This window comes from Sturnus vulgaris, chromosome 4 (genome assembly GCF_052056855.1).
Source record: "Sturnus vulgaris isolate bStuVul1 chromosome 4, bStuVul1.hap1, whole genome shotgun sequence".
Classification (NCBI taxonomy): Eukaryota; Metazoa; Chordata; class Aves; order Passeriformes; family Sturnidae; genus Sturnus; species Sturnus vulgaris.
This window is the reverse complement of record NC_142246.1, coordinates 19,764,396-19,783,520: the sequence shown is the minus strand read 5'-3', so window position 1 is coordinate 19,783,520 and position 19,125 is coordinate 19,764,396. Positions and strand designations below refer to the sequence as shown.

General features: G+C 44.1%; 2 protein-coding genes across 11 annotated transcripts in view; one reads left to right on the top strand and one right to left on the bottom strand.

Moving 5' to 3' along the window:
• Positions 1-6,110, bottom strand: part of PCDH7 (protocadherin 7) — a 264,484-nt gene extending 258,374 nt beyond the window's left edge. Inside the window, exon 1 of one of the 2 annotated variants that reach the window (XM_088163243.1) lies at positions 1,235-6,110. In XM_088163243.1, the coding sequence (XP_088019369.1) occupies positions 1,235-4,405 (3,171 nt within the window). In that variant the 5' untranslated portion in view covers positions 4,406-6,110. The remainder of the gene's footprint in view (positions 1-1,234) is intronic. The other variant, XM_014871000.2, reaches the window with a different exon arrangement.
• Positions 6,111-6,193: 83 nt separating this feature from the next.
• LOC148223899 (uncharacterized) overlaps positions 6,194-19,125 on the top strand; it is a 166,198-nt gene continuing 153,266 nt past the window's right edge. For 6 of the 9 annotated variants that reach the window (XM_088163250.1, XM_088163245.1, XM_088163247.1 and 3 more), the window contains exons 1-3: positions 6,194-6,502; positions 6,836-7,811; positions 8,358-8,454. In XM_088163250.1, the coding sequence (XP_088019376.1) occupies positions 7,336-7,811; positions 8,358-8,454 (573 nt within the window). In that variant the 5' untranslated portion in view covers positions 6,194-6,502; positions 6,836-7,335. The other 3 variants (XM_088163248.1, XR_015803057.1, XM_088163251.1) reach the window with 3 other exon arrangements.

Genomic DNA, 19,125 nt, shown 5'->3' with positions numbered 1-19,125 from the left:
AAAAGTATTCCCTCCAAAAAGAGAGACCTCTGTTCAGGGCACATATGCGTCTTATAAAATAAACGGAAGCCTTTACTTAGAACCTTGATTCCCCTCTGTGCTATCCCTATCTTATTTCAAGGACTGTAAAGACTGTCCCTACCATCACCAGTTTTAGGCTATCAGAGCTTCACTGAACCGAGCCCCGCCAGCACAGCCGAGACCAGAGCCAGTCACTCGTGGCACCCCTGAAGGCACATTTCGCTCCGAGAGGTCTCACGGCAGTCACATTACAGAGCTGTGCGGCAGCTGGGCGAGCAAATTAGGGCCTCTCAGCGTGAATGAAATTTCATGAGATAGGCAAGGGGCATTAGGAAAAAAAAAAAAAAAAAAAAAAAAAAGCAATGAAAACATACTGAGGTGCGAGTCTAAACTCACTAACGCTCATGTGTATTCAGAGCAACTGCTGCAATGAGTGCAAATCTCTGTGGTGTGAATTAGAGCGCAGATAGGCTGTGTAGATTATTTAAGCATTTTGGTCCTAATGAAAGACCCGGTAATTACAGCTATTAGCGCTTCTGCGCGGCGGCTGCAAATCCACTCTCACCCACAGCTTTAGGAAGCGTCAGGCAGGCAGCAGCCCCCTTTCCCCGAAACAACTGGCTGCCGAGGTGAAACTTTCCTCCCGAGCCGGCGCTGACGCGTCCCTAAGGCTGGGAAAGCATGCCAGTGGGGGAAGCGCCGGGACGGGCTGATGGAGGCGGGGCCGGGGGGCGGGAGGGAGATGGCAGCTCCGCCTGGTGGGGGGTCCTGATCTCCCTTCGACCCCCCCAAAACCGCCGGGTTTGTCCTCCGGGCGCGGCTGATAAAGGCATCTCAGGCTGCCTTACAGTTCTGTGTCGGGACTGTCGACAGAACCCCCGGCCTCCGCGGCCGGCTGCCGCTGCGCCTGCGGCGGGGCAACGCGGGGCGGCCGCATGGACGGGCTGGTTGGCTGCCGGATCTGATAAGCGGAGGGAATGATAAAAATTATAGCAATAAAGATGTCTGACTATCCTTCCTTCGTGCTGCGTGCTGGTCTGTGCACCTGACTGCCTGGAGGGAGGGGGGCAGGGGCAGCAGACTGAACGGGTCACTGAACCTGACGGGATGTGTGGCTGTGCCGGTGTGGGAGGCGGGGACGGGCATCCCGGCCCCTCACCCGCTCTGTGTGCCTGCGTGTGTGTGCTGGGGCCCGCGGGTGCAGCGCTCTTACCTGCTTGCTGTACTTGCTGCTGGCCTGGCAGCTGTACTCGGAGCAATGGTCCGAGCCGATGGAGATGTTGTCGCCAGCGCCCACGAAGGTGTTGGCTGGGGGCAGGTCCTGCACGGCCTGGTGCTTTTTGCCTGCAGTGGGGGACTGTGGGTGCAGCTGGACTGTAGGCAGCGGTGAGCTCGACTTGTAGTGCCTGGCCAGGTCGGGGCTGCCTGGGCCACCATTGACAGAGCGATATCTGCCCATGCCGGGGCTGTCCGAGAGCTTCTCGTTGACGCTGTCGTAGCGCTGCCCATTGGGCTTGGAAGCCTCAACGGTAACAATGCTGCTATAGAGGGGCTGCTTGCCCTTCTTGCCTTTCTTGTCCTTCTTGGGCTTCTTGGCCTTGTCATGCTGCTGGGGGGTGAAGAAATCCTCGTGGTCCTTCTTGCCGGCCTCATAGCCATGCTTGCCCTTGGATCGGCAGTAGCGGGCCATGACCACCACCAGGATAAGAAGGATGACGGTCATGATGCCAGCTACAACACCAATGACTATGCTAAGTCTCTGCTTGCTCAGCTCATAGCTGGGGTCACCAGCAATATCCTGGGCCAGTGGGATGTGAAGGCTGCGGGCCACCTGGCTCTCCACCACAGTGGCATTGGACAGGCTCTCATTGACAAAGACATGGAGCAGGGCAGTAGTGGACTGGGGTGGCTGCCCACTGTCATTCACCTGCACAACCAGGCGGTGCAGGCCATAGTGCTTGGGGGCCAACTTTCCCACCAGCGACACCACACCACTGGCCGGGTCAATTTCAAAGAGTTTGAAGGGGTTGCCCCCAACAATGCTGTAGTTGAGGTCAGCGTTGAGACCGGTGTCAGCATCAGTGGCGACCACTGTGGCGACCACGGTGCGCATATTGCTGGAGGGTGGCAGCACGGTGTAGGAGCTGTTGCTGGGGAAGGTGACAGTGGGTGCATTGTCGTTCTCATCCATCACAAAGAGAGACACGGTGGCTGTGGCAGAGCGTGGTGGCTCACCCCCATCCACTGCCTTCACCTTAAAGGTGTAGCTGGTCTGCTGCTCACGGTCAAAAGAGACAGTGGAGAAAATGGTTCCAGTGTCATTCTCTATGGAGAAGATGCCAGCTGCCTGGTCGTGGTCTCCAGGCTGGATGGAGAGGCTGAGCTCGGCATTGCGGCCCTTGTCAAAGTCCATCACAGTCACCATGCCCACAGGGCTGTTGGGCTGCAGGTTTTCTTTCACATAGAAGGTGAACACATCCTGCATGAAGCGTGGCTCATTGTCATTGCGGTCTGACACTCGCACCACCACTGTGGTGGAGCCCTGCAGCGATGGCACCCCCTTGTCCCGGGCCGTCACCTGAAATTCATAGGTGTCACGTTGCTCGCGGTCCAGCACTGCCTGCACCGACACATCCCCAGAGTCAGGGTCAATGCTGAAGATGTTGCCCGGTGTCTCTGAGGACAGGGGCGAGGCCTCCAAGGAATAGGTGATCTCAGCATTCTTGCCACTGTCCGCATCTGTGGCAACAACTGTGGCCACCCTCTCACCAGGCAAGTTGTTCTCTGGAAAGGAGACCTCCAGCACGGCCTGGCTGAACATGGGAGGGTTGTCATTAGTGTCCCCGACCCGCACCAGCAAGGAGTTGTTGCTGGACAAGCTGGGGCTGCCTGAGTCCACAGCCACAATCACCACATTATAGTCACGGACAGCTTCATAATCCAGAGGGGCCGAGGTGTGGAGAAAATACTTGCGCTTGTTCTGTGGCTCCCCTTCACCCTCACTGGCCGGTTTGAGCTGGAAGGGCACATCGCCCACCACAGTGCAGGTCACCACACCATTTTCACCTTGGTCCCGGTCTGACACCTGTACCAAGGCAATAGGGGTGTCCACCAGCACATCCTCGGCCACGCTTGCCACCCCATCCCGGAGTGGGATGCGCCCGATTTTCCGGATGTCAATGGTGGGCACGTTGTCATTTTCATCCCGGATGTTCAGCACGACAGTGGCCTTGTCTGTCTTGGGGGGCTGGCCCCGGTCTCGGGCCATGACAGTGAAGCGAAGCTGGTTCACCTCCTCCCGGTCAATGCGGTGCAGGACGCTGAGCCAGCCCGAGGTCTCGTCCAGCCGCAGTAGGCGCCTGACGGACTCGGTGGCCGCCCCGAAGACATACTCGATCTGCCCGTTCACTCCCACGTCCAGGTCGGTGGCTCGCAGCTGCAGGATCGGGGTCCCAGGGCTGCTGTTCTCCGCCAGGTCCGCCTCGTAGACGCTCTTCTCGAAGCGGGGGCTGTTGTCGTTCACGTCGGTGATCAGCACCCTCAGGATGGCCTGCGAGGACCGCGCCGGGTCGCCGCCGTCCCGCACGCGGAGGCTGAGCTCGTAGGAGTCCCGCTGCTCCCGGTCCAGCGCCCCCTTGACGATCAGCTGCGGTTGCTTCTCCCCGTCCAGGGTGTCGGCCACCTGCAGCTCGAAGACGCTGCTGCGGGCCGCCGCCTCCGCCTCCTGCCGCCGCTTGCTGCCGCCGGCAAAGGGGGCGCTCTCGGGGGCCGCGCCGGCCGAGCCGCCCCCGCCGCCGCGCCGGCCGCCGTCCCCGCCGGGCTCCTGCAGCAGCTCGTAGCGCTCGATGCCGTTGCGGCCGAAGTCCCTGTCGGTGGCGGTGGGGAGCAGGTAGAGGGTCCCCACGGGCCGGTTCTCCTCCACGGTGAGAGTGAGGACGGGGGAAGGGAAGGTGGGGGTGTTGTCGTTGATGTCCAGGATGATGACTCGGCCCTCGAAGAGGTCCACCCAGCTCTGCGAGGGGCCGATGACCGACACCTCGAAGTCCAAGAAGCACTCGTTCTCGTCGAAGATCATCTGGCACTGCGGCAGCTTTTCGCGGTCGATGCGCCGCTCTGTGGTGCTCAGCTCCCCGGTCATGTTATCGATCTTGAGATAGTCGGAGCCCGACTCCAGGCTGAATGTCACCTCTCCGGAGCCCGTCACGATCCCCAGGTCGGAAGCCACGTTGCCGATGCGGATGTCGGCGGGTCCCTCCTCGGCCAGCCGGTACTTCAGGAGCTGCTTAGCCGCTGCCAGGCTGACCCAGAGCGGCGGAGGCAGGAGGAGCAAGAAGCAGCAGCAGCAGCAATGCACAAAGCGAAGGAGGGTCCGCATCTTCCTCATCTTCCTCGTACCGAACCCCCCGCCCTCCTCTCACTCACACCTGCTCCCCAATAAACTCCCCTGATAAGCTAACAGACCGGCTGAGAGTCCAGGTGATCAATTATAAAATCCTTCTATTTCTGGAAACTTATTTTCTCATGATTGGTGCAATTGGTGGTCAAAACCCTGCTGCTGGCTTCTCTGCTGCTCTCCCTGCCTTCCAGTTGCGATATACTTACAGTTCACGGGACAGTGTATTTTGCTTTTAAAAGATTCATCTCGGTAGATAGGATGGGATTTTCCTCCTCCTCCTCCCCCTTCTCCTCCTCCTCTCTGATTTTACTGTAATCACTTTGCAAGGTTTGCAATAAAAGCAGGAGCAGTACTGTACGATTCGAAGCCCCCCAGGTCGTCGTCTTCAACACTAGAGTTAACTACAATTCACACACTCTCTCTCTTTTCTCTCTTTCTCTCTCTCTCTCTCCCCCTCTCGCTCAGCCGTTTACGACCAAGGCATTAGCTTTATTCTTCCCCCTCTCTGCACACACAGGGGAAAAAATTGTGATTCGCTTTATTCAAAGGGCTTGGCCCGGGAAAACTCCAAATCCTCTTAGCAATGGGCAGTTCTTTAAAAAAAAAAAAAAAAATAAAAAAAGTAAAAAAGAAAAAAAATCCCAATAATGTCGGTGCTGCACAGCTGATAGGAGAATAACCCCGAGTATTACAGTGCAGTCCACAGAATATCCCCTTTGGTTGGCAGAAAAGCACCCAAATCCATCTTCAGAGATCGCCTAAAATGTTCAGCTCTTTCTCCGGAGCGGATTTTTTTTTTAACAACTCTGCGCAAGGTCATTAGTCACAAAGCAACGATACAGAAACTGCAGAAGCCGTTTGCCCAGAATTTGCAAGGCTGGAGATAAGAACATAGACACACAACAGTCCCAAGTTTGTTTTTGCATCCGCAGTTTGTGTGTGTGCCTTACCTGCATTTGCACTGCATGTGTTATAGCAATCTGGATCTGCAGCACAGAGAGCGATTCACAAATGAGATTGCAGTCTCTCTCTCTCTCTCTCTCTCTCTCTCTCTCTCTCCTCTTCCTTCCCGTCCCAATGCAGGTAACCAGATCTGAACTTGATCCTTTCAGTTCAAAGGTTAGCAACAAAACTATGTGTCCAAAGGCGATTATTGGTCTCTTGTAATTATACCCGGAGCGGAACAAGATGTAACTGGATCCCCCATGTGAATTAACACAGATTCTGAATTACATCCATATAAAGCGGAATGGCAAAGGGGAGGGGAAAAGAGCCGCGACGCGATTAAAAAAAAAAAAAAAAAATAAAACTGAGTTCTATTTGCAAATAAAATTGTATCAGTCAGTTGTTTCCTGTGATCTGCACCGCCACAGTGGGTGAAATCTGCAATTGTGTATTCCCTCCTGTGTCTTTCAGAGAAGTGTGGATCAGGCGCTTTCACGGCAGAGCGGCTTGTGCTTTAAAATGTTGAATGGCAATTGAGAAGCTTCCCACTCGTAAGGAAAAAAAAAAAAAAAAAAAAAAAAGAAAAAAGGAGGAGGAAAAAAAAAAAAAAAGAAGAAGAAGAAGAAGAAGCGGTAAACCGGCAAGTTTGCCCAAAGTGGAGGGAGCTGCTGAAGCCTCTCTCGGTAGCTCTTCCCTGACGCTGCAGCAGCAGAGCCGCCTGCGCTACATACACACAGAAAGAGAGAGGGAGAGAGAGAAAGAGGGAGAGCAGAGGGAGGGAGGGAGAGAGAGAGAGAGAGAGGGCGGGAGGGAGGGAGGGAGGGAGGAGGAGGAGGAGGAGGGAGGACGAGTCAAGCGCTGCACTCCAGAAAGCTCAGTCTTACCCTCTGTCTCTGCTGCTAGTGCTGCAAGTGGGATAGCTGCTCATCACAAAACATCAGTTCAGACCTCAAAACCGATCCTCATTTCACGCCCGAGTGTTGCTTCTGTTGCTTTCTCAAACCCCGTGATCTGTAGTGATTTTCTCCTACCCTTTCCCTCCCCACGTCCGCTATAGACTGTGAATCGAGCAACGATTTTTAAAGCAAATGTTTGTTCGCCTTTCTTTTCTTCTATTCTGCATTTTGCGGAATCAAGCTGGTAAGGAAACTCGTTTCGCAGATTCCCACCTTCCCCTGTTGTGTCGGTGCTTTTGTGAAATAGCTGCAGTCACTGTAACTGCATAAAACTCTAGGGAGGAAGGGGGACTGCCTTAGATCTCAGACTTTCGTCCTGTTTCCCAGCGCTGTTTCAGCCTATCGGTCTTTGTGATTGTGTTCTTCCTATAACCATGTTTTGAATGTGTCTTTTCAGCATGCTTGTGGGTATCCTAGGAGGGTAAAAAAAAATCCCTCGGAGAAGATGATCAGGAAAGGAACGAGAGGGTTAGTAGAATAAACACATATAAGAAGTAACTGATTTATTTCCGAACAGAGACTTGCTGCTTCGATGATTGCTAAAATGTAGCGTCACCTACCTGGGTAAGTGGGAAATAAACTTTAATGGTAAAGCTCTCCGGCTCAACTTTGCTTATTCTGACGTCCCTAGTTCGCGTCTCCTTTTGACTTTGAGCCGTTTAATCGCCTGTGGCTTTTGTGTGCTCTCGCCCTACCCTTGGTGGTGCCTGGATCCTTACCTGTCCTCTTTGCTCGGAGCCCTGAGGGAAAAGAGGGAGACTCCGGGGGCAGGCGAGCGTGGGGCAGCCAGCGGGGAGAGAACGAGCGTGTGCGGGTGTGTGCGGGTGTGTGTGAGGGTGTATGTGCACATGTGTGTGCGGGTACATGTGTGCGTGCGGGCAGCGAGGGCAAGGCAGGAATCCAGCTGCTCTTTCTCCCTCTGTGAACACATGTGGGAAAAACAAGTTGTTGCGCGTTCTGTATGTGTTTGTGTGCAGTGCATTCCTCGTTACATATGGCTCTTTTGAATAAGAAGGCATGCAGACCAATGTAGTGAAATGTCTCTTTCATCGCGATGATATATTTGAGCGAAAAGCAGCCGGATATGTTGAGGTGGTTCAAAGCAGCGGTCACAGCGTGTCTTTGTCATTTGGGGCGGTGAGTGATTGTAGGAGGGAGGGAAGGTTGCCACCTCTTTCCTTGAGGAGTCCAGAGACACAGAGGGGCAGAACCACGCCGCATGGAGTCGGCGCTAGGGAGGGAGGGACTGCTCCCTTCTCCGGAGGGCTGCAGGGCTGCTCCTCCGGCGCCTCCTCCGGCCCTGGCACCGGCCCCGGCCGCCCCCTCTGCCTCGCCAGAACACGAAAACCCTCCCCCGCCGATGCTGGAGACACTCGGCTCTCTATCTGCAGCATCAGCGAGAAAGCCCAGCTCGGCGCAGGCTCAGTGCTCACCGCCGCAGTCCCGGACGGAGGAGGGGGGTTCGGGAGCGCAGCATCTTCGCAGCGGGTTAAGTAGGATTAGTACCAAATCCCTATTATATTTGCCAAGCAACTTGAATTTGTCAAAATTCCCCCTCCCTGTTCTGGAGCTCCGTGAGGAGGAAATTTTGCTCACAGTGTAAGATCCAGGCATGCCAGTACGTAGGAATACCAGCATACTGCATTACACTGGCTCCCTGCACTGGAAATACAACTGCGAGCAGCTCCCCCTGTTCCCGTCCCTTTGTGTTTTTAAATGCAGCCAGGAAACTTAATGTATTCGCCATGGAAGGGGCGGGATGAGAGCGTTTTTAACCTCCGCGCCATAAACTTTAATCGGATTCCGGGCTGTTGCACGGCATGGACGCTCGCCTTCTTGCCTGCGTCTCCTTCCCCGTTGTTTCTACCACGGTCTGCTTGAGAGTGCCTCTTTCAAGAGGATGAGTGATTTCTTTCTCTTGCCATGTGCAATTGCTCCCCCTTCCCTTCCTACCCTCGCTGGCCTCTCTTACACACACTATGCCTTTCACACGCGGTCTGCGCCCCCCAGCCCCCCCTCCCTTTCTTTCTTTTTTGCAGTGTCTTCACATGCAATCTCTCTCTGAATGTGCAATGTCTTTCCTGCTCGGGAGTGCTGCGTCCTTCACAGTGGATTGGTTCCTCTTTCGGAGCAGAGGTAACGGCCCCCCCTTTTCTATCGTTCTCTCTTCCTCCCTCCCCTCCTCCCCTCCTCCCCCAGGGCAGGCGGCCGGCGTGGGAAATGGGCCCGACGTGCGCTGCATGGTGGATGGCCGCGCTGTTCCCGGTCCACGTGCCCCGGCTGCCGGGGGGAGGACGGGGCTGTGCTGCCCGTGTGTCCCCCGCGCCCCCCCGCATCCCACTCGTTCGTGCGGGGAGAGAGGTGGAATTACCCCCGCACCCTCTCTCCGCCTCCCCGGCACCGCAGACTCCCGGTCCCGCGGCCCGTGCGCCCACAGCTTCCCGGGTGTCGGTAGGAACAAGCCCGGCTATTTCAGGCGGGGGAGGTTTGTCCCTCTCGGGCAAATCTGTTGCGCAGTGTAACTCCCCCCGCCGCCCCCCTTTTCCGATGCACACAGACGCCCACACGCGCTCAGACACGACACGGCATTTGTCCTCCTGATCTGCTGAGATCAAGTGGGAAGAGGGATCACAAATGTAATCGTCTGTAATAAATAAAATAGCCCGAGATGCTGGTGATATACAGAGGGGAAATAGGAGCTTGTGTCCTTAAAGGGAACATCTGATAAGGCCACCGAAGTGGCATCTTGTGTGTGGGAAGGAATCCGTCTTGCTGACAATCGCAGCCTGCTGTACGTGGGGAAAACCTAAAGCAGCCTGGGAGCTTCCCCGGCTCTCTGCATCCCCCGAGCTCCCGATGCGCTGCACTGGGGCTTTGTTGTCGTTGTTGTAGTTGTTGATTGGAAAGACAGGGGTCGTCGTTAAAATATGCAGATATAATTAACGGCTGCTTTATCTTCATGTGCTGGCTGAGCCCGGCTTCTGCCGCCGGCAGCCGAACTCGCGTCCGCAGTCGGCGCTTTCAGCCCACAACTTGGTTTTTACAGTTTAGGAATGTCAGTGGCTCTCACTGGAAAATTACTTCTGAGATCTGCAGTGGGAATCAGTCTCTAGTTAAAGACAGATTATTTTCATATCCATACCACTGTATACGTTAACAAATACGTACTGCATATTGCTATTAGCACTCACAAAGGAAAAAGAAGACTCAAAAAGGAAAAAAAAAATATTGCCTTGAAAGTAACGTATTCATAATAATACGTGGAAATGATTAAATGCAGTAAACATGACTGAAAATTCGAAAGTAGGGTAAAACCAAGGACAGACCCCCCCACATGAAGCAGTTAAAGCCATTTGACGGAAAGGCGAAACTAACTCAAGAACTCCACCAAGGGACAAGCAGCTGAAATGACACCACAGCAGCGCGGAGCCCGCCGTGACCTTTCATCTCTCCAAAGTGTCTTGCTGATCTGGTGCAATTCTGTTGTGACCTCTTCGCTCCCTTCCCTACCACAAGTGCCCTCTGGCCGCCTCAGAGTTCCCTGAGTTCCTCGCAGTGAATGTACTGGGAGGCAGGCTGAGTTACAGGGAGTGCTGACACTTGGCCAGTGTCTTTCACAGCTTTGCTAATATGCCTGCTGTGTAGTAGCATGTAATAGGCAGCAGTGATTAAATTATTCATTGCAGCAACAGCCTTTCTGATGGACATTAAAATGTTAGAGTATAAATAAGAAACCACAGATTTACTTTTAAGCAGATAAAACTCACATCTGTGCTTATTTAACTGAATGCTAGCTAAGCATGAAACCAGTTACTTTGTTAAAATCCTCTCTCTTTTACTCTCTTTGAGAATTTTGAGCTAGATTATGCACCATAAAAGTTACTGACAGAGCAGAATTAATCTATGTTGGATAACAGTGGTTAAATCTCGCATGATTATAATCATTCATTCTTAAACTCATATCTGAAGTCTGTTCAAAGTGAAAGGTTCTTGCATAGGCATGATTCCCTCAGCCTTTTCTGAATTCTCACATTTATAAAGAATGATCAAAATTAATATTTAGCCAAAGAGATAGTAATTCTGTTTACTAAGATTTTTGCAGTGTGCATATATTCCTTACAAATCACTATTACTAGCATTGAAATGTTATTTTTCTTTTCTTTCTTTCTTTCTTTCTTTCTTTCTTTCTTTCTTTCTTTCTTTCTTTCTTTCTTTCTTTCTTTCTTTCTTTCTTTCTTTCTTTCTTTCTTTCTTTCTTTCTTTCTTTCTTTCTCTCTTTCTTTCTCTCTTTCTTTCTCTCTTTCTCCCTTTCTCCCTTTCTCCCTTTCCCCCTTTCTTTTTCTCTTCTCTTTCTATAGAATTTGACATGGAAGGCCTTTTACAGACTGGGTTTTTTCCCACATGTTGACAAAAAATCTAACCACTCATAGTCACACAGAAATAACAAAGAGAATATGCTTAAAATCCGAAGGAAAAATTAATCAAAGGTCTTTAAAAACCCACATGAATCTTATGAGGGGAGGCATATTTTTGTTAATTTTTTTTCATGTGCAACTGCTAACTTTCATTTGCAACTGCTGACAAATCCCTGGATTTGCAGGGATATAAATGAGTGTTGCACCCAGCCCCACTATTTTATAGGTTTATTTTAAAATTAAACTATTGTTCATGTTCTCTAAATGCAAAGTAAATTATAGAAAAAATTAGGGTGAGTTTTCATGAATTCCTATAAAAATAGAGGGAAATTATGAGTCATTAGTACATATTCTTCATAAAGAAATACAATGAGACATTCAGGAGAGATAATTAAATCTGGACTTTATTTAAATGAAATGTATGATAACCAGGTAGCACTGCCAAAAAAAGAAAAATCTGTTCATCATCACTGGAAATATTAGATGTGTACACTTGATATGTATATAGATTCAGTAGCAGAGAGCAGCACAGTTACTTTGGGAAATAATTTAGGGTTTTTTTTTAATATACATATATATATATATATATAGTTTCCAAGGTGGATATCAGTAGTGAGCATACTGAAGGTTTCAAAGTGCTTTATAAATTATCCCTATGAGATAAAAGGAAGTGCAATGACCTGTTCAGTCACCCAGACAAACCACTAAAAAAAATTACTCCTTCGAGATTAGGTTTATTAGACCAAAGTTTTGCATTTTTTTGTTATTTTAATATATTCTGGTTTCACATAAAGATTTGTCTTTAAATATTTGGCCATCATTTCTGCTTTTTTTGGTGGATTTCTGGAAAGTTGAAGAACTCTTTCTGAAGCCCTTAAAATGGGTTTGTATTCCAGAGAACTACACATACAAAGAAAATCTTGTGTCATGAAATTTGATGGATAGCAGTAAAATATACTAAACTGTTATAGATATATTGAAATACAGATGTTTTTAAGCTTGTGCTCTCACTTACTTCTGTCAGATATCTTTGATATACCAAACTGAGTATACAGACTTTGTAAAATCATTTTGTCTCAATGTACTCTTGAAGGCTTCTTGACCTAATGTGATTTTTCAGTTCTATGCTCTACATTTTATACTGTTTTTTAGGATGCTACAAATATTTTTTCTGTGAATTAAAAATTTCTTTCATTTTTAAATGAAAATCACGAAAGCATAAAATCTTTTGTCTAATATTCTTAGCTGCATCCTGTGCAGGTTTAATTTATTTTTAGTATAATTCAGGAGAGCATAAAAGATCGGCATGTCTTCATAATTGTACTGTGTCAGCTGCTTGTTGAGCAGAAGATAAAGTACTCAAGCAAGATGGCAACTCTGAGAAGTTCTGAAGAAGAACCGTTGATATTATAGTTCATAGATATTATATGGATAACTGAATGCTGTACAGCTCTATTTCATTCTGTAAGTTAATCCCAATATATGTTATTGACTACATCTAAAATTAAATTTATAAATCTACACATATGCTCATTTAGTTGGGAGCTTTAATGTTTTTGATGTTTTTGTCTGCTTTATCAAAACAATTATTGCTCTGTGGCAGAAAAAAGAATAGTTGTATAGAACAACAAAGGTATACAACACAGTTGTTCTATATTAGGGAAATATATATGGTGGCAAGGAAATTAATTTGGTATGGGATCAAGCTGTTGACTGCTTATTCGACAGGCTATTTGGCTTTGTTCTGCAATGTTTAAAACTTCTTTACTAGATATTTTATAATGTTAGGCTTGTCATTTATTTTCTTATGAAAAGTGCATCATTAGAATCCTCAGAGGTCATGTTGCTATAAACCTTATTCAGCTGTACAGTGGAGAAGCAAAGTTTTCCCTTAATTCATTGCTTGACCCTATCAGATACATGACTATTCATTGAGAAAACATAAGGGCTCTTCACCTTCTACCATCAACTACTAATGGTGAGCAAGAGAAAGCATGAAGAAGTGGAGTCCCTTGCACCTTTCCCTGAATTACATTAAAACATAAACTCCTATATCCATGCCTATACTGTTCAGGTCTAGTGAACAGCTTTGTTATTTAGCCAAAATGACAATTAGAAGCTGAAGAAGGCCCTGGTTCTATCACCCTAAACCAGGATCCTTTTAGATCCAATAGGAGTAGCCAAATATATTTTAGGCTGTTAAGCACTGGTACCTGATCAACTTTGCTTCTAAAATGTTTTGTGCTGCTATTTGAGCTCTCCAAAGTAAGAATGAAGGGGTTGTAGCCACCCTACCCGTGAGGAAGATTACATAACCTGACATTGAAATCATCTCTTCTCCTGCTGTCTCACTTGCACTTTTTGCCATGCAGAGACAGCCATACTTTTATGTCTGCTTTAGCTGTTTTGCAAAGTTTCTTGGTGATCATCCTTTGCATAATTACATTTTTAGTGTCCTTTATAAGAGAAATAAGTACTGTACAGAGTAGATTTTTATGACCTACAATATATCTAGAAGAAGAGAGGTACTGATAAGTTTCTACATTTTTCATCTTCTGATAGAAACCTGACATATCTTTTAGTTCATTCATTCTGTGAGATGATTAAAAAGTTGCTCTTCAACAAACTAAACCTCATCCAGGGCTCAGCAGGAAATAACTGCAATCTAAGCACATTAAAGAACAGACAGGGCAAGCCAAACTATACCTCTTTCTTTCCCTCTTAAGATCATGGGGAAAAGAGAAAAGCAGTCTAATATTGTGATAAAACTGGAGCCTGCAGCAGCTGGCTATGGGTAAGGATATAGAACTTAATCCAAAGCACACAGAAGTCAATGGAAGCACTTTGACTAAATAAGCTTTGCATTAGGCACCTAGTGAGTGAATGATGTTTAAAGCATTCATGTAGATCTTAAGCAGATGAGTGAAGAAGAAAATTATGTGCATTTGAATCAAAATAAATGCCGTTAAAACACTTGGTGTAAATGTTATTTTTCTGACCCCGGAGTTCATCTTTATGACTCAGAATAAACTGGTATTCTTGGGCACTGAGCCCTATTCTCCATTAGTGCAAGAACTCATGTTGCATGAAAAGCATATATTTGAAATGCAACATGTTTGTATATATATGTGAAATTCTTATGTTGATAATCTTAAAATTCAATACATTATAAACATCTGCAGGCTCTTTTTACTCATTCATGTGTTTACAGAGTGAATTTCTCTCATCTTAGGGTTGTTTTTTTTCCTGAAAAATACAAGATTTTTCAATTTCCTTTCATGATCTAAGTTCTGCATTCCTGGCATTGTGCTGATGAACTTCCCCTTCACCACCCTCCACTCCATTTTTAATGAAGTTTTCAGTGAATCCTTGTTTAATATGGAGGACACTAATGGTTTATGATTTTCATCATGAAGATGTATGCTACTTCATGTGGTAGTGTTGAACATCCCTTTCTTTAGCCCAGAAATATAATGTTTTATATTCTGTAGCTACATTTCATAGCTATATTGTGTTTTGATGACTAGTAGTCCTTCTTTAGCAGATTGGCTGCATCTTTCTTTTTCACTTTCAGCTGATAATCTCACAGTTTATAGCTGAAAATCTAATTACATTGCTCTTTGTACTATTAAATGTAATCCTATTTCTATTATAGAAGTCATCAAGTCATCTGATTCTTCTTGTTTGTTTTTATAATTTTGATGGTTCTCAGACTTGCTTTGCAAACAAATTTCAGCAGCATGCTCTGACGTTTTATGATCTAGTTTTTAACTTAAATATCAGAAAGTTCTATGGCAAGAACTTCTTAGAAGCTTCCATCTAATCATGCAAACACTTAGCACAACCTGATGTCCTCTCCTGATTAGTCCATTCTTTGTCTTCTCTTAAGTAATTCTTTTCATATCAGATTGTGTCAAAAACTGTTTTGAATTCCAGATATGTGAGATTTCTTGCCTTGAATAGAAGATAAATTATTAAAGATATCGATATATGGTAGTATCTTCTCTCAAATATGTTTAGATAGATTTTATTAAGTTTGCTTTTACTTCTGTTCTCTGTACTTCTGTACTTCTTTTATCAAGAATAGTGTGGCCAGCAGATCAGGGAAGTGATTGTCCCCTTGTACTTGCCACTGGTGAGGCCACACCTCGAGTACTGTATCCAGTTTGGGACCCTCAGTACAAGAAAGACATTGAGGGGCTGGAGCATTTCTGGAGAAGGGCAGTAGAACTGGGGAAGGGTCTAGAGGGTAAATCCTTCATAACTGCTTGAACTAAGGTTTTAGCTAGGTGGGGTTCAGCCTCTTCTCCCAGGCAGCCAGCAACAGGGCAAGAGGACCTAGAGTCAAGCTGTGCCAGCAAAGGTTCAGGCTGGACATCAGAAAGAGTTGTTAAACATTGGAATGTTCACACTCCAGGAACATGGTGGAGTCACCACTCATGGAGGTGTTCAAGAAGTGGCTGGATGTGACATTTAGAGCCATGGTCTAGTTGACAAGGTGTTGATTAGTCAAAGGTTAGACATGATGATCTCAGAGATTTTTTCCAATCAAAATGATTCTGTGATTCTGTTCAATTACTCATTCTTAGCTTCAAAATTTACTTTGAAACTTTTCATTCTAAACCCATCAAAAATCTTATTGAGACATTATTTATTTTTTCTCTTTTCTTTCCCTTTTGAAACTGATATTCTTCCTAAAAACTCTTGCTCTAGACTCTTCAGATATATGCATTAATTTCTTCAGAATTCTGAAATGAAGGTTATCTGGACTATTGGCTTAGAATATTTTGTAGTCTTTGAACTGATTTCATTTCAAATGTGATAATTCTTCTTCTATGACTTCACAATCCTTGTTGGGACCTGAAACAATGTACACAATTTATTTGGGTATTATTACTTAATTATTTATCTAGTTAGATAATTATAATTTTACTTATTTTTGCATTTATTGTACATTCTGCAAAAGTGGAGCTAATGCTTTCTTAGCAATTTTTGAATAAAAGGTTTACGTTTGACACTTCATTAAAGAGTACAAGGTGTAACACTGTGAACATATTTGCCAATTTTGCCACTGCATGATTTTTGTCTGTCTTGTCTATGCATTACCTATATATCATCTACATTATCTTTTGAACATTTATTATTTTGAATGCCTGAATGCTTTATATTAGAAGAAGGGCAATGAAAGTGAAGATAAGTAGATCAGTCCAGCGCAAAGAAGCACTGACCAGAAGGAACTTTGAACTTTCAAAGAGTTGAATAATATGCAGCTAGAGAAAAAGAAAAATAGGCAAAAAGACTCTGAAATTCTGGATTTGGCCACAAGAACAGAGCCATCAGAATGTCAATAGTCAATCCAAATGACAAGCGATACTACCAGTTGCCAAGTGTTATCAAGCTGAATATACAGAAAGCATATATATATATATATAATCCTTAATGAACAACATTCCATGGAGAGTCTTGTATCAAATACCTTAGAGAAGTTTAGAGAGATAGATCAGAATGAGAAGATTAGAAATAGAATAATAGGGAGGTGAAGATATGAAGTGTATAGGTATTTTTTCAAATTTTATGGACAAATACAATAAAGATTTATAAGGGAGAAATGATAAAAAAGAGATTTCAAAAAATTGATGGAGTTCTAATTTTAATTCATCAACGCAGGTACTTCTTAAGTTAGTAATTTATTTATTAACTTTTGTTTTTCTTTTAAAATAATTTTAGGTTTTTTGTACTAAACGTCTTTTTTTTCAAAGGGGACTGCGTGACTCAATATGACTTAAGGAGTATATATTTAACTTATTGCAGTTTCAAAAAGTTTATAAACACAAAGTATTGATAAGAAAACTTTTTTAGTTTTCATCTTGTGTCATTCTTGGAAGCAGTTATTAACTTAACTTGGTATTATTATTCTCTGAAAGTTATAAGTAAGAATGATAACTATTATGACTTCATGACACTTCAAATAATATATCCTTCTTTTTGGTTGCTTATTACTTTGCTGAGTTTTAGCATATAACTTCTTTACAAGTCCCAAGTTATATTTAAATTTTTGAAAAAAGTAAGACTGATTCAATGATATCTGATAATGAAGCTAGATTTAGCCATGATGAAATTTATAGGCAATCTTATTTAAATATTTTCAGTATTTTTATACATTTCACTATGAACTTGAACTTTTAAGATGTTAACTTTTAAGAGTTTTTTCATCTGAATATAAAAATCTATCCATCCAAATTTGTTGAAATTGCAATTTACATAAGAGTGGTAAGGACTTGGCAGTTTTAGACAATAAGTTCCTCAAATATTTTATTCACATTTTATGTAAGCCCAACATGTGATAAACAATATTCTATTGACAATTTCATCTCTTTTTCCAGAAACTACAGTACTCTGATATTATGTGACCTCTCTTCTGGGACATAAAAATGCTAGCGGAAAGCTTCCATGTTTGAACACAGAGGGATGAAAGATAGATCTGAATAGAGAGAAAAAGGTCAAGAAATTCTATTGACTGTTCCAGGTATCAGAGATGACAAAAAATAGCTGTGAAATTTGCTATAAAATTATCCCATTCATTCCCTCTCTAAACAATGGAAAAACTATATATATTTAGTTCAAACTTCAAAGGTTTTTGCAAATGACCAACCACATAAGTATCAATAAGAAAACATACGACTTAACTTCTCATCTTCTGTTGGTTTTTTTTGTTTTGTTTTGTTTGTTTGTTTTGGTTTGTTTGTTTGTTTTTTGTTTGTTTGTTTTTAATTTCAGTTTTGGCTGAGAAATAACCTAGGAAAAAATTTAAAGAAATAAAACTGCAAAAATGAATATCAAGAACAATATTAATACTGCCAACTGTGAATATTGCAGTCAATATAGCTCTCAGAAGTCAGAAAATATCAGAATAATACTTTCAGCATACCCTTAAGTCAATTAGATTACAATCTAATTACATGTTAATGTATTCTTTCTGCACTAAATTTAAATTTGGAATAAAATAAAACAAAACAAAACAAAATAAAATAAAATAAAATAAAATAAAATAGAAAGAGAGAGAAAGAAAGTGCAAATGAAAAACATCCAATAAATAAAGAAAATAATTGAATACCTTAATAACTATTTTTATTTAATTTCACAGAAGAAATATATAAGGTTGGACTTATTAAGGAACTTTTTCTTCATGTTCAGTTTTTGTCTCATGGCCTTATTGCCCACTGTTAGAACAGCATCCTGCACACAATTATTAAATGGAACTTTTTACGCTATGTCACTGCATTGTGTAAAAAATTTAAGACCTTATTTAATTTGTGGAAATTGTATTATATTGTGGGCTATCATGATTCCAATATTAAAAATGGGAAGGTACTATGGAGATTGAGGTAAAAAATATCCACAGATTTTGTATATCTAATTCAAGTCTTTAAGATCCATATTTTTGAGGAGTGTTTAGAATTACATACTTTTACATATGCAAACCGAAATCTTAGTGATATAAGGTGTGTCTGGAAATGTTCACTCTTCAGTGAAAGTCTCATGATTTCAGGTAAGAACTCAGGGTGAAATCGCAATCAAATGTTTTTTTCTGTAATATCATGAGGGAATTCTATGCTGGAACTGAATGTCTGTCTTGGGCTTTAAAATAAAACATTCTAACATTATGAAGTTTTGGATTTTGCCTTGATTTAACATCAGAGAAGATCAGTTCTGTACAAGACAGCAAGTAAGGATCTTGAGAAAAATATGGCTCTAATGAAAGGCTATGTCAGACTTCACAAATACTGGTACTTTTACAGGAACTATGATCACACCTATAACTTAATTTCATAGTTTTCTCACTATGAAATGAACACTTAATTTTTTGAACCTAAAAATGTCAATTTAATATAATTTTGTGGCGTATAGTAGTTTCTGTTGCAGATAGAGGACAGCACAGATCCCTATCTCTACAAAAGGAAATGTACTTAGGTATGCAACACTTTGGAGAAGAAGGAACTGGGGTGTGGGGAGAGCTCTTGAATAAGCATAAGTGGGAGATGCACAGATGGTAGAAGTTCCCAAATGTTCTATGATTCTCTCTGGGCATCTTTTGCTATATAAGTGTGATAACATTTGTTAGAAGGCATGATTAAGGCTTTGTAGGCTTCACAGATGGAATATAATTTAGTGGAAAGACTTGAAAGAAAGAAGATTCAGACATGAAATGTACTCCGTGAAAGGAAGGGGTCAAGTCCAGGGAGACAACATAGATACAATAACTATATATTGTTCTGTAAACTTTTCTGTGAAAGAAAAGACGGGAATAAGTTCCCTTCACACAAGGATATCTCTGTTTTTCTCAAATGGATATATAACATAGAACATATTAGCAGTTCCGAAAACTAATTTA